Source organism: Paramormyrops kingsleyae, chromosome 11 (assembly GCF_048594095.1).
Source record: "Paramormyrops kingsleyae isolate MSU_618 chromosome 11, PKINGS_0.4, whole genome shotgun sequence".
Taxonomy (NCBI): domain Eukaryota; kingdom Metazoa; phylum Chordata; class Actinopteri; order Osteoglossiformes; family Mormyridae; genus Paramormyrops; species Paramormyrops kingsleyae.
Genome location: NC_132807.1, coordinates 9,326,994 through 9,340,476, shown reverse-complemented (window position 1 = coordinate 9,340,476; position 13,483 = coordinate 9,326,994). Strand labels below are relative to the sequence as shown.

Below are 13,483 nucleotides of genomic sequence, written 5' to 3'. Positions count from 1 at the left end.
CACAACGAGGGTGTGGGGGAGAAATGACAAAGATGCAGCACCCTAAACTGACTAGGGGAGGGCACGGCGTATTTCGGACAGGTCCCTGGCCCCGTAGAGCTAATGACGTCACTCGGGCGGCGAGTCGAGTTTCATCGGTGCTGTGTCTGAACCGGCTGACTGCTTTAATTAATGACCAGCTCCTTTAAGAGCTCGCCCCGTTACCGGTGTCTGACTGTGACAAACACTAGCCATTCCTTAAAATGAGCACAAATCCTTTCACATTTTTCACGCAGCATCCGAACCCAGGACGCCGCCCATTACGCCCTGGGCTCCTTTCTGATTCGTTGGCGTTATTTGCTTTCCCCTCACTTCGTTTCTTCTTCTGTTCACTGTACTCAAGAGCCCTCTTTCCACTTTTTAGTTTTGATGGCTTACTCTTCCTTTAACCTCAATCAATACCGGTTAAGCAAGACTGGTATTTCTTAATTAAGACAAGAATGAGATGTTAATTGAAAAAGGAGGCCTTACGGTGTCTGACGTTAAATACTGATCACGCCGCTCCTCATATATCGTCAGGGACGCAATTAGGCTTCTGTTTGCCATCTCAGGATGTTTTCCCACTTCAAATTAACAGGCTCCGAACACAATGAAAAACAACTGTCCAACTGTCATTTTGACTGTGACATCATCATCATTATCGCTGCAAACGGCTAATGAGCAACGTTTGCAGGGCAGCTGCGGCGCCGGGGCAGTGAGAGAGAAGCCACACAGACCTGCCAGAGCACACAGACCTCCCACACTTGGCCCCCAGTTGGTTGTTTTCTTCATTCAATCTTCAGAAAAACCAACAGTCCAGACCGCATGTCATCCATCTCCCAGCAGTTTGTTTAGGTCGGAGGGGTGGTGGGAGCCCAGCAAAGGGTACAAGGCTGGGGGGCACCTTGGATGGGATGCCAAGGCACGTACACCCACACAGTGACACATCATCATACATCATCATACACTACGAGAAATGTAGAGATGACAATTAGCCTAACTGCATGTCTTTGGACTGTGGGAGCAGCCAGAGGGAACCTGTTTGACACAGAGAGAACCTCAAGCGCGCAGAGAGGATGTGGGATTTGAACCCACAACCCAGCGGGCATTCAACAAAAGACAGCACAGCTAGACAATTTAGAATATGTCCAACTACTGAAGACAGTGCATGACTACTAGGTGTGATGCTCATCCTGCAAACCCCCCCCACCCCACCCCACCCCACACACACACACACACACACACACACACACACAGGTTTGTAATTATATCTTTGTGGGGACCGCTCATTCATTTCTATGGGAAAAATGCTAATGCTAACTGACAACCTTAATCCCTACCCAGCCCTAACCATAACCATAAGTAACCAAACAAAGTACAGGAGTTTCTGCATTTTTAGTTTTTTCATTGCAGTCACGCATTTTTATAAAATAGAGAAACTGGTCCCCATAAGGTAACAAAAAAACAAGTATTCATCACGTTGTAAGGTATACCTGGACCACACACACACACACACACACACACACAGGTTTGTAATTATATCTTTGTGGGGACTCTCCATTCATTTCTATGGGGGAAACTCTAATCCCAACATCCTGACCTTAACCCCTATCCAGCCCTAACCTTAACCATAAGTAACCAAACATAATACGAGACTTTTAGCATTTTTAGTTGTTTGATTGCAGTCACAGATCTTTGTTGGGACTTAAAAAATTGCCCCCACATCATTAAAATAACAAGTTCTTATCACATTATTGGGGGACATTTGGTCCCCACAATGTAATATAAACATGATCCACACGCGCGCGCAAATACACACACTCACACACACACACAGTCCTCCCCCTGGCCAGTGTGAATGAATTACAGTGACAGGACTACGACTGGGGCAAGGTTAGACAGGCGGTTCTTTCCATCCGCGGCCATGCTGACCTCTCTAAATGTGCCCGAGTCCCCTGTATCTTATTTACACTCAAGCCTGTGGTGTAATGAAAGCTCCTCCATGCACTATTCATGGCTCACTCCGGGCCGGCCGGCGGCTGACAATCATGGCTACATTTAGAACCAGGTTGCTCGGGTTACAGGCCGCGGAGCCCCCCCGCCCAGATGCCGGGCGCTCACCTGCAGCGGATGGCCATATCCCTTTCCGTGAGGAGAGACCAAGCCCCCCTTTCTCAGAACGCATCACCCGTGCAACATCGAAGGACTCGACCACATCTTAAGGTTGCCAGTTTGTGACCTTAATGGCATTGTCCTCCGTAAATGACCCTTAATGATGGAACACCATCCAGTGAGAATATCGAACCCCAGTGTCTAAAGTGCCAAGAACTGATCCCAGAGGCACCCCTGTAATAACGGTACACCTGCTGTCAATAAGGGAACATTTCACAACCTGTGAAACTAATGCACAGTTTACAACTGAACTGTAAGCTGACAAAGGTGGGTGCCAGTGTGCATTAAGGAACAGACCTCTGACATCACCTTTTCCTGGAAGAAACGGCGGCCAAGCTGGCTGGGGGGTTTGGGAGAGGGGCAGGCAGGTATGAAGCTCAGTGACAGGCTGCTGGGGTACCACGGTAAACTGGGAACACACCATGCATCCGAGGCGCACTGGCCTGACGCTCTCAAGTCCAGGGCCAAAAAACTAGCATCAAGCAGGCAGCTTTAAATAACTCTGCATTTAATCGGCAGCTAAATGCACTCTTCAATATTGCTTTATACAGTCGTTTGCAAAATTACTGTAACTAACAAGTGGAAATTTATCAGCTTCAAGCCCAAGGATCAATGGGGGGGGGAGAGAAATCAATGGGAACACAGGTTGCAAAGGTTTAAAAAAACCCTCGTGGCAATTTAGTGGAAATTACAGAATGTAAATGCATGCACTTTAATTGACCAGGTCCATCAAGCAGGCTGGTCGGCTGTTCCAGTACAGCTTATTTACGCGTGGCCCCTCTGGCCAGGCGTCCTCCCAGATAGCCTGAGTGCAGGAGGAGCCTCCCCCAGCTCCAGTGCCCCCCCCCCCCCCCACACACCCAACTCCAGTCCGGCGTTGATGTATCACCACTCAGGACAAAAAGAGGTGTCTGTTTTAGCCAATTGAGTCCAGACAGCCCTGGGTCATAAAAGAGGTGAGAGGTTAAGAGGAGTGAATCTAGTGTGAAGCCATTTTCCAGGACAGAAGAGGAGGGGCTGGGGGGGGTGACGTTCATAAAAGTTCAATCTCATGTTAAATAAAATATTTATGTTTTATATACTGTATATACACCCTACTAACTTTAATCATAAACATTTATGCTGTTTATATTACGATGATAGTCACTAGCAAGCAGATTTCCCTAATGTGCATTTTCTACATCCATATGACTGTATACAGCAGTTTTAATGAATTTGTGGGGGGAAGGGAGGGTCCGTTATATTTGTCCTTTATATATCATGTGACTAGGCCAATCTTGGCCGCATACTGCTAAGTGTCTAAGTGGCAAGAGCCGCAGCTCGCTCACTCACTCGCTCGCTCACTCACTTTCTCCAAGCGTGGCGTGTTCACGCGCATTTTTTGGAAGGGTTGGAACGGGCACTCCTAAAGCACACGGCAGCGAGGGACCCCGCGAAAAGCCCCACAAGACCAGCTGGCTGAATTATTTTCCAGGAAAAGCAATTTAAGGCAATACCCCTGGTGCCTCGCTCTACACAAATAACTCCACGCGGCCTTGCCGGTCAAAGCGGTTTGTGTTTTACATTCGAGGAAGTGTTTAGGATGAAAGTGGCGGAGGACAAAACAAATTACCGCAGAGGCAGGCCCCCCCCCCCCGTTTCCCAGTCAGCTTCGCCGCCCTGTACTGCTATGCACGTACATTTCTCCCAGCTGTTATCCTGTGACCTGGAGATACCGTCCCCGTCCCCCCCCCCACTACCCCAGGCTGCACGCTCAGCCACGCCACAGCCGCAATCGACGCCACAGAAACGAACGGCTTATGCTGGACATAAATACAAGTCAGCACAATGCTGCTTCTTCAGGGCTCAGTTTCGGCACAGATTCGGGGTTGTGACATCACTAGACTTACCCTGACCTGATCCCAAGATCCAATCGGTTGTATGGCTCTCATTCACCAGACCAGTCAGCCAATCACATTTAACTTAATCTTCTGAGCAGTTATTCTGGTCTTTGGTGAGATTAAGGTATTTCGAGGCCTGAGGTCTATGGCGAGACCATTTCCTCTTTCTTTGTCAGGCTACATTGTCAGTGCTCTTCTTAAGACTGTTTAGACAAAAGATAGGTGTCCTTGTTCGGAAAAACACTCTACAGCACCCTTTTTGTGTTATGATGCAAACCCTCACGTTTAACACAACCTTGATGAAATATTCATGATGAAAAGCTCCCTCCCCTCGCTATATGGGATCAGAAGCTCTTCTTTAAGTATACAGCAATCAAATAATAATGATAATAATAATATAGATAATAAATAATATAACACAGCGACAAGTTGAGAAATCAGCACGTTGTCACTTGTCACCATAAGAGCGGGAACACGCGGATTTTCTGCTGGGTTCAATTGACTGAGAAGTTGTCTGTGTTCCAATATCAGCTTCCTCAGCTGTGCGGAACATTTTCCCTCGTCGGCAGACTGGGCAGGTGCCTTTCCTCAGCTCTAATTATTTTGTCATAAAAGAAAGAGGCCATTAATGAAACTCGCTCTCCGCGGTTAAGGTGCAGGCCAATGTTCTGTTTTTTTTAGTAATACATAAATAAATGGCCACTAAAATAAAGTGCATTTCATTTTTAATGACATTTAGCACAGCCTCCTGAAAAAATGACGGCCTCCCCCTTACGCCAAGGTTAGTCTGAGAAGTGATCAATACTTCAGCCTCAATAAAGTATTTCAATAATGGCGGCGCGAGGTGGAAACGGAGCCGGGCGTGCGACTGGCAGCACGGCGACCCGAGCACCCCGTCGTGTTAGCTGAGCGGTGATAATACATCATCCCCGTAATAGAAAGGGGCCGTGGCTTTGCTGTCCGGAGCCGCGCGCTGCGAATCGCTCTCATTCCTCAACTTCAAAATCAATACTGTATTCCTTTCCCAACCTTCGGATCATAATAAATAAATAAAACACGGTGAGACGCACAACAAGCAGTAACCCCCACCCAGGACAGCAACCAAGTCTCAAAGAGAGATGGAAGGCAGGCAGTGAGGAGCAGAGGGCGGGGGGGGGGGGGGGGGGTTGTAAGTGCAGGTGTGTGTTTCTGTGTCAGGGCATGTGCATGAAGTGGGGCTAATTGTGCAAGCAGATTAAACATAACTGTTACTTGTGTAAGAAATCAGAGATGACAAACTTACTTTAATCTACACACACACACACACACCCAAGTCAGAAAGGCACCAGAAACTCACCTGTAGACTGTCCCGCCGTTCCCGTGGCCAAGGAGCTCTTGGTATCGAATGTTCTGCTCATTTATCTAGACAAATTTTTGAAAAAAGCAGAAGGGAAAATAAATAAATGAAAAAGGAGGGAGCGTGTGAGGAAGATAGAGAATGTCAAGGAAAGAAAAGACACTTAAGGCCATAAACAACGGCAGCCGTCCAGGTCATTTCAAGTTCAGCTGCAGATCAATACAGCGTTTGCTGTCCAATTTATAGAAAGACAACAGTGGGAGACAGAGTGATGAAAAGTTAAATGGCATTTTTTTGGCCGGGGTCATTTAATTTAAGTTTGATAAAAGGTGTCAGAATAGAATGATATAATATGGGGGTTATCCGATGCGGGGGGTGAGCGTGGGGGAAAAGTTTGGGGGGGGGGGGGGAATCACAAGGTAATTTACACCTTTATGATGTTCAAAAAAGATACCGACAGCGGCGCACGCCGTCCACACTACGCTTTCTGGTTTTTAATAAAAGCATATTAGCTAGGGAGTTAGGCATAGCTGCCAGATTTTAAGACTGTAACTGATATCCCCCATCAAATACTTTCATTTATCAGCCAAGAAAAGCTTCCTAAGAAGCAAAAAAAAAAACAATGACCCAGGGCCCGAGTCTGTTTTTCAGCTTTCTAAACATCCAGAAATAACTGCAGATGACTCAATAGCTGCTTTTGAGTCATGGAAGATGGTGAACAGCAGCTTCCAGTCATCTCAACTGTAACTGCACAGAAAAAGCATTTTGGCCATTTGAGAATCTATGTCATCATGTGACGACCACATCAGCCTGCTGTTAATTATTCAGAGGTTACCTGCCGCTGGGGTCACATTCACTATAAAATGGGGTCTGGCGGTGTTGCACATTCATACTCGACCAGGTTAAATGGGTGAGAAAGAAAAGACGACTTGTGGCCATGGAGAACATATGTCACATGATCAGATGGGTCACATGACAATACTGCCAATATGGTCTGACGATTCTAAATTCTAACAGCTGACTTCGACGGTAATTAAGATACATCTTCATTATATAGCTATAACTGACAGTAACAATGAACTTTCTCGCTGTCCCGTTTAGATTAGATTAAGGAGATTTTCCACCAGAATTTCAGACATGGCTTGTGATTTCCAGATCAAATGGCTGTGCCAGATGGAACTTATTTTGTTTTTGCAGGACCTGCAGTGATTCAGACGAAACAGGGAGAACAGGAAACTTCAACAGAAGTTACCTTTAAGAACCAGGATAGAAGCTACACCTCTGTAAAGAATATTAGATACTTTCTGCAGGTGGGGGCCAGAGCCCCAGTCAAAGTCAGATAGAGAGAATGCAAACTGAGAAGCTGATTTTTCAGTTTTAAAAGGCATAACCTACTCAGAATAATCAGAATCCCACTGTAAGAGGATTTTGGTAAACCGTTTAATCTGGTCACAGAGAACAAGACGAAGGGAAAGATGCAGCATAATTGAAGGAGGACATGAAAATCAAGAAGGTTTAGCAAAAACCTCTTTATAGAGCAGACTAATCTAGACGCATAGCACAAGCCATCAATCCACCGTCGCCACCCTCAGCTCCAGTCCAAAGGTCACCGTTTAAGCTGAGTGACAGATATTAGATAAATATTTATGTCACATGACCTGTATCAATAACGCTGTTGGGAGGAAGGGGCAGCTATTCCACAGCTTGTCGATAGCCGATTTTACTGACGGATAATAACTTTTCCTTTATGTGGGTCGATGTGCCGCGGCTCATTTTGGCAGCCATCTCCCCCCCCCCCCCCCCCATCGATTCGGTTAGAAAACAGGTGGGTCTCTAGGTCATGCCTGGCGTGTCACAAGTGACGCGGCTCGAGGCTTGTGCTGCAGCCAAAAGAGGCGGGGGGGGAGGGGAGGGGGGGTGGCTAACACATACATTCAGTCAGGATAAAGATCTCATTCTCCCCAGTGTGAAAAAGGGAAGCAGACAGAGTTTAAGAAAAATCAATGGGGAACCTCTCATTTAGGTGGGTGCGGGGGGGGGACACGTGTATCACAGTCAATAGGACCTAATAGGCTGGGCTGAGCACAGGACTGTGGGGACAGCGAGCCACTGCGCACAATGAGACACACTTCACGAGGGTGTCACTCGCACTGACAGACGGACAGCGGGACATCGGGGCCTTAAGACTCGGGGGAGGGGGGGGGCTGCAGTGCACTTATGACGAGTGGGCAGGGCTACACACATAAATGCACAACAAACAGATGGGCATCAAAGCCATATACATGGACATACATACACATACAGACCCAAAGTGCACTAATAAATCGGGTATTTCTGAAAGTCAAAAATAAAAAAGGATTGTTTTGGCCGCCATTAATACAGAGTGAGTAAAAGGCTGTTATAAGGCGAAATGATCAATTCAGCAGACAATCAGCTTCAGGTTCAATCATCCATCCTTCTGTTCACATGGATGAGACACATTTTTAGGCATGTAACTGTAACTATGCTACATCCCGGGGGTGTCCCCTGCTTTGTGTTATATGCTACATCCCGGGTGTGTCCCCTGCTTTGTGTTATATGCTACATCCCGGGGGTGTCCCCTGCTTTGTGTTATATGCTACATCCCGGGGGTGTCCCCTGCTTTGTGTTATATGCTACATCCCGGGGGTGTCCCCTGCTTTGTGTTATATGCTACATCCCGGGGGTGTCCCCTGCTTTGTGTTATATGCTACATCCCGGGGGTGTCCCCTGCTTTGTGTTATATGCTACATCCCGGGGGTGTCCCTGCCTTGTGTTATATGCTACATCTCGGGGGTGTCCCCTGCCTTGTGTTATATGCTCCATCCCGGGGGTGTCCCCTGCCTTGTGTTATATGCTACATCCCGGGGGTGTCCCCTGCCTTGTGTTATATGCTACATCCCGGGGGTGTCCCTGCCTTGTGTTATATGCTACATCCCGGGGGTGTCCCTGCCTTGTGTTATATGCTACATCCCGGGGGTGTCCCCTGTCTTGTGTTATATGCTACATCCCGGGGGTGTCCCCTGCTTTGTGTTAAATGCTACATCCTGGGGGTGTCCCCTGCTTTGTGTTATATGCCATATCCTGGGCGTGTCCCCTGCTTTGTGTTATATGCTACATCCCGGGGGTGTCCCTGCCTTGTGTTATATGCCACATCCCGGGGGTGTCCCCTGCTTTGTGTTATATGCCAAATCCTGGGCGTGTCCCCTGCTTTGTGTTATATGCTACATCCCGGGGGTGTCCCCTGCCTTGTGTTATATGCTACATCCCGGGGGTGTCCCTGCCTTGTGTTATATGCCACATCCCGGGGGTGTCCCTGCCTTGTGTTATATGCCACATCCCGGGGGTGTCCCTGCCTTGTGTTATATGCCACATCCCGGGGGTGTCCCCTGCCTTGTGTTATATGCTACATCCCGGGGGTGTCCCTGCCTTGTGTTATATGCTACATCCCGGGGGTGTCCCTGCCTTATGTTATATGCTACATCCCGGGGGTGTCCCCTGTCTTGTGTTATATGCTACATCCCGGGGGTGTTCCTGCCTGTGTATTTATATGCCACATCCCGGGGGTGTCCCCTGCTTTGTGTTATATGCCAAATCCTGGGCGTGTCCCCTGCTTTGTGTTATATGCTACATCCTGTAGGCGTCCCCTGCCTTGTGTTATATGCTCCATCCCGGGGGTGTGTTATATGCTACGTCCCAGGGGTGTCCTATGGTTTGTGTTATATGCTACATCCCGGGGGTGTGTTATATGCTACGTCCCAGGGGTGTCCCCTGCTTTGTGTTATATGCTACATTCCGGGGGTGTCCCTGCCTTGTGCTATATGCTACATCCCGGGGGTGTCCCTGCCTTGTGTTATATGCTACATCCCGGGGGTGTCCCTGCCTTGTGTTATATGCTACATCCCGGGGGTGTCCCTGCCTTGTGTTATATGCTACATCCCGGGGGTGTCCCTGGATTTGCTTTCTGCAAATGACAGGCCTCAATTTGCAAAAGCATAAATGGAAGATGGATGGATGGATGGATGATATACAATAACACACATGTAAACACAAAAATACAAACTCATTATGACCACAGAAACACTTACCTGGCCATTGGACAGAATCTTCTTCAGCTCTGCTGATGATTTCTTCAAGCTGTGACAGGCAAGACAGCATGTTCAGAAATCACCCTCGGCTGTGCAGGAATGCTTGAGAGTGACACAAACGTGAACAAACTTCACCTTTGCGGCTGCTTTGAAAACATCCAAAAAAGCCAGCCCAAGCAAAATCGCTTTTTTTTTTTTTTTTTTTACCAGAAAATCACACCGGTAATCACATCAGAGCTCTAAATGGGAAATTTTAACAATTAAGCACAAAAGCACTCTTCAGCTACACTCACTATATGCACAAATTATGCAATGAACCCGGCAGTTCCAGCTGAGAAAGGAGTTTTAACAAAGGAAATTGAAATATTCTTCATAATCAACCTGATTGAGGTCTGAGTTTCTTGTAAGAGGCCTGTGATGTCCACAGACACGACAGTCAGGCATCAGGCTCGCCACTGAGGATCCAAAAGGAGCCACCTTCAGGTCTAACTCAAATTTTGGGGAGGGTCCCATTTCAACACAAGACCCTCTGCTTAAAGACTACAAGAGGGTTCATTCTGAAGCACACGTTTTATAAACGCCAAAAACAAAAAAAAAAGCCTGATGTAGGGTCACAGCTTATATCATTATCAGGAATTCAGGAAACCCCCCCCCCCCCGCCCCCAGCTCTGACACCCACCGGACCCCACCTCTGCTTCCTCACCTATTGTTGGGCAGCTTCTCCACGGTGGCGGGGCCACAGCTACTGGCGGAGCTGGGACGCGTGTTCACCTGCAGGCAAACGGGGACGATCGAACGCAAGGCCTCCACAGCACTAATTAACCTGTGATTTGCCACAGAACTCCTCAGTTCAGCTTGAAGGTTAATTGGCTTTTGTGAGCGAGAAAGGATGGATGGGAGGGGGGCCGTGGGGGGGGGAGGCACTTAATTTTAACGGAAAAAATGAAGAGCTTGCAGAAGATGCGTGGAAGGAAACACAAATGTGACAAGAATAAATAAAACTTTCCAAGAGCTCTTAATTCCTCTCAGGTTACAGTTCTTGGGTTTAATTGATCATCACAGCTGTCAGACTCAAAGGCTCAAGGAAAACACAGGGAATGTAGCTAAAAATAACATGTTTAATTGAGGTCTGCAGGTCATTTCGTTCAGTCCAGTAAAGCAGCGATTCTCTCCTTAATTAGTGCCCATTAAGACCTAATTTAAATGTATATTATTTTATTCCTTGTTTCCAAGCCAATTAATTTTTTTAATCAAAGAAAAGTGGGGGGGAAAAGATTACCCAAGGTTTCTTAGCATCTACAGAAACACAATTAGTGAAAAAAATATATATGATTTTTTTCATCAAACAAAAATTGAGAAATAGAGATCAGAGAGGAACATTCAATGAATCAATTGGTCAAATAACCAATCAAATTCATTTTGTAGGCGGTATTTTCCCCCCAGCTGATGTCACGAAATGCTTTAAAGCCATTTTTCCAGGCTGATGGGTGTTTAAAAAAATGAAAACCCAATACCATCATTTAAAATAATAAATCAGCAGGTTTAAGGGAAACCAGGCCTATGTTCTGGAACTGGCGGATAACGGCGGATCCTTCGCGAGAAATGCTCGGACCTGTGTCCCTTCCAGCAATGGAGCGCATTCCCCATTTGGGGGGGGCAGATTACTGGGTAATACCCCACTCAGTGGGCTCAGAGGGCACCTGGGAGAGAGAGGACTGATGGACAGGGGGGACGGGGACACGCTGGAGGTGGAGGGAACCAGAGAACAGGAAAAAGCGAACTAGGAAGACTTCAACTAATATTTCAGTAAGTGGAACACAGTGTTACCAATCCATTCCCAACTTTCCTCAAACAATTATTGAAATGGATACCTTCAGGCCATGTATGTTCCGGATCCCTGGAGTCTTCCCGGCTGAAACAGTAATTGACTAAATTGTAGAACACATCAGAGCCATTTACAAATTTGCTCAAAATGAATCGTTTAAAAAGAAATGAGGGTGACTCTGAAATTAGCAGGGAAAATGACTGAGATGTGGCTCTAGAGACCCGGGCCGCGGAATTAGGAGCGGCGAGAGCAGCCGCCTCCGAGCGGGTCCACGGCGCCTATTTACACACGGCGCTGAACATTGGGTACACACAGGACAGGGGCATGCGGCACAATCCGGATTACACCCTCAGTCATTTGCCAGATTTTTTTTAAATCCTATTTGGAGCAATACTCTCATGAGTCAAAGAAACGGTTTACCACCAAATTATCCTGAAATGGGCTTTGGCATGCATCATCGTCTGTAATTTCATAATATATATTCAGCGCACATTTAATTTAAAGGCTGTAGAGAACAGTGAAGTATAATATATGCATTACTACAATACGATATGAACACAAACAAGCACAAGGCCGACAAAAGAAAGCCTTTAATGTGTAGCATATAAACAGTTGTACGATTTTTTTGCCCCAAAATACTGTGAATTGTTTAACAAAAGCCAAAGAGCCAAAAAACGCTCTTTTATCAAGACGGAATAATGCGAGTCAGTGAACTGGCTCTGTCGGAGAGACTCTTTCGGTTATTCAGCAGAGGAGAAATAGTAACGACAGAGCGCAGAGCCGCGAACACAGCGCCAAATTGCTTTCAGTGTTTAGTGCTGCGGAGTGTTTGAGGACTACGCGGAGATCTCGGCCGCGTCGGCCGGCGCGTTCATTTCCCAAATACAATACCTACAAATTATATGTTGAAGGGGCTGTCGGTTTTGATTGATTGTACCACGCAGGCAGTCACAGACTGACTGACTGATCCCCCAATGCCCCCCCCAGCCCTAACTAAGCCACACAGCAGGCCTCTGCTGACCCGCCCCACCGCCGCTTAACCAATGAGCTGTAATTATCACGCCTATCAGCCTCTCTGCGACGCTGGGCATCCAGGCGCCATGCCGACGGGCTCACAAATTGGGCACGGGGTGGGGCAGCCCTGGACCGGGGACCTCAAGTCACTGCAATGCTGTCACTGGCAGCCAGTAAGCAACACGCTGCTCCAGCGATAGTGGTGATGCACAGAGACACCGCTCAGTGAAAATGACAGTGGTGGGTTCTGTCACATTGTATCTCGCTTGGCTTTTCTCTCCATTTAAGCATCGAACCTTTATTAAATGGTAAAGGCAGGTCTGATGCCCCCAACACCTGTCACATGTGTGCCACAGGTCAGCCGACTCAGGGCAGGGTGAAAGGATGCCGTTCTCACACTGGGGTTACCTCTAGGGAAGATGTGGAGTGGCTCGGGCTGGACGCCGTTCATGCACTGCTCCATGACGGTGCTGCAGTACTGTGGAGAAAAGCAGAGAGGCACGGTGAGCCAGGAGGGGGCGGGGCCAGGAGGGCGGGGTCAGTATGGGGGCGGAGCCAGCAGCCATCCCATCGCCCTGTCCAGGTGATCTGTCTTTAATGGGAAATTTGCCTTCTATCGATCCACACCTTGTAATGCCTGCCAGCTACAATCCAATCACGCAGCAGTCAGGGGCATTAAGAGACGCTTTTGCTCCTGCGTGACGCCGTGGCACCCTGCTGCCTGGCTGGTCACCTGGCTTTAGCCCCCCACCCCGACATTTTTGCTCATTTTCAGGCAGGTTTATCTAGTAGCCTGAATAAACATGCAGCAGGAGTGTCGAGGCAAGGACACAAACACACAAGGTGGCTTCATCCATAGCCGCCATTCAGCCTACAGCAGCATGTCTGAAATAACCGTGCCATGTCTGGCAAATTCGGCTTCCGAAACACCTCCCAGACTCTCGCAAAAAGCAGCGTCCAGTGGACGCCGCGGTCAGTATGACCACCTGCTGAAAGCTAAATCCCGTGCCTATTTTTTCCCACTAGTTAGGCTCTGCTGGGGATGAGGGGATTTAAACACAGCCAGGATGAAGGATTTAGGCAACTGTCTCACAGTTCTCAGTGCAATTTTGTCCCTCCTCTTCCTCGACGT

At 47.8% G+C, this 13,483-nt stretch overlaps 1 protein-coding gene across 2 annotated transcripts in view; it reads right to left on the bottom strand.

Moving 5' to 3' along the window:
* map2k5 (mitogen-activated protein kinase kinase 5) overlaps positions 1-13,483 on the bottom strand; it is a 76,368-nt gene that overhangs the window by 54,741 nt on the left and 8,144 nt on the right. For both annotated transcript variants that reach the window (XM_023815148.2, XM_072717992.1), the window contains exons 4-8: positions 12,760-12,829; positions 11,384-11,424; positions 10,216-10,283; positions 9,513-9,561; positions 5,407-5,471 (exon numbers count right to left, since the gene is read on the bottom strand). In XM_023815148.2, the coding sequence (XP_023670916.1) occupies positions 5,407-5,471; positions 9,513-9,561; positions 10,216-10,283; positions 11,384-11,424; positions 12,760-12,829 (293 nt within the window). The remainder of the gene's footprint in view (positions 1-5,406; positions 5,472-9,512; positions 9,562-10,215; positions 10,284-11,383; positions 11,425-12,759; positions 12,830-13,483) is intronic.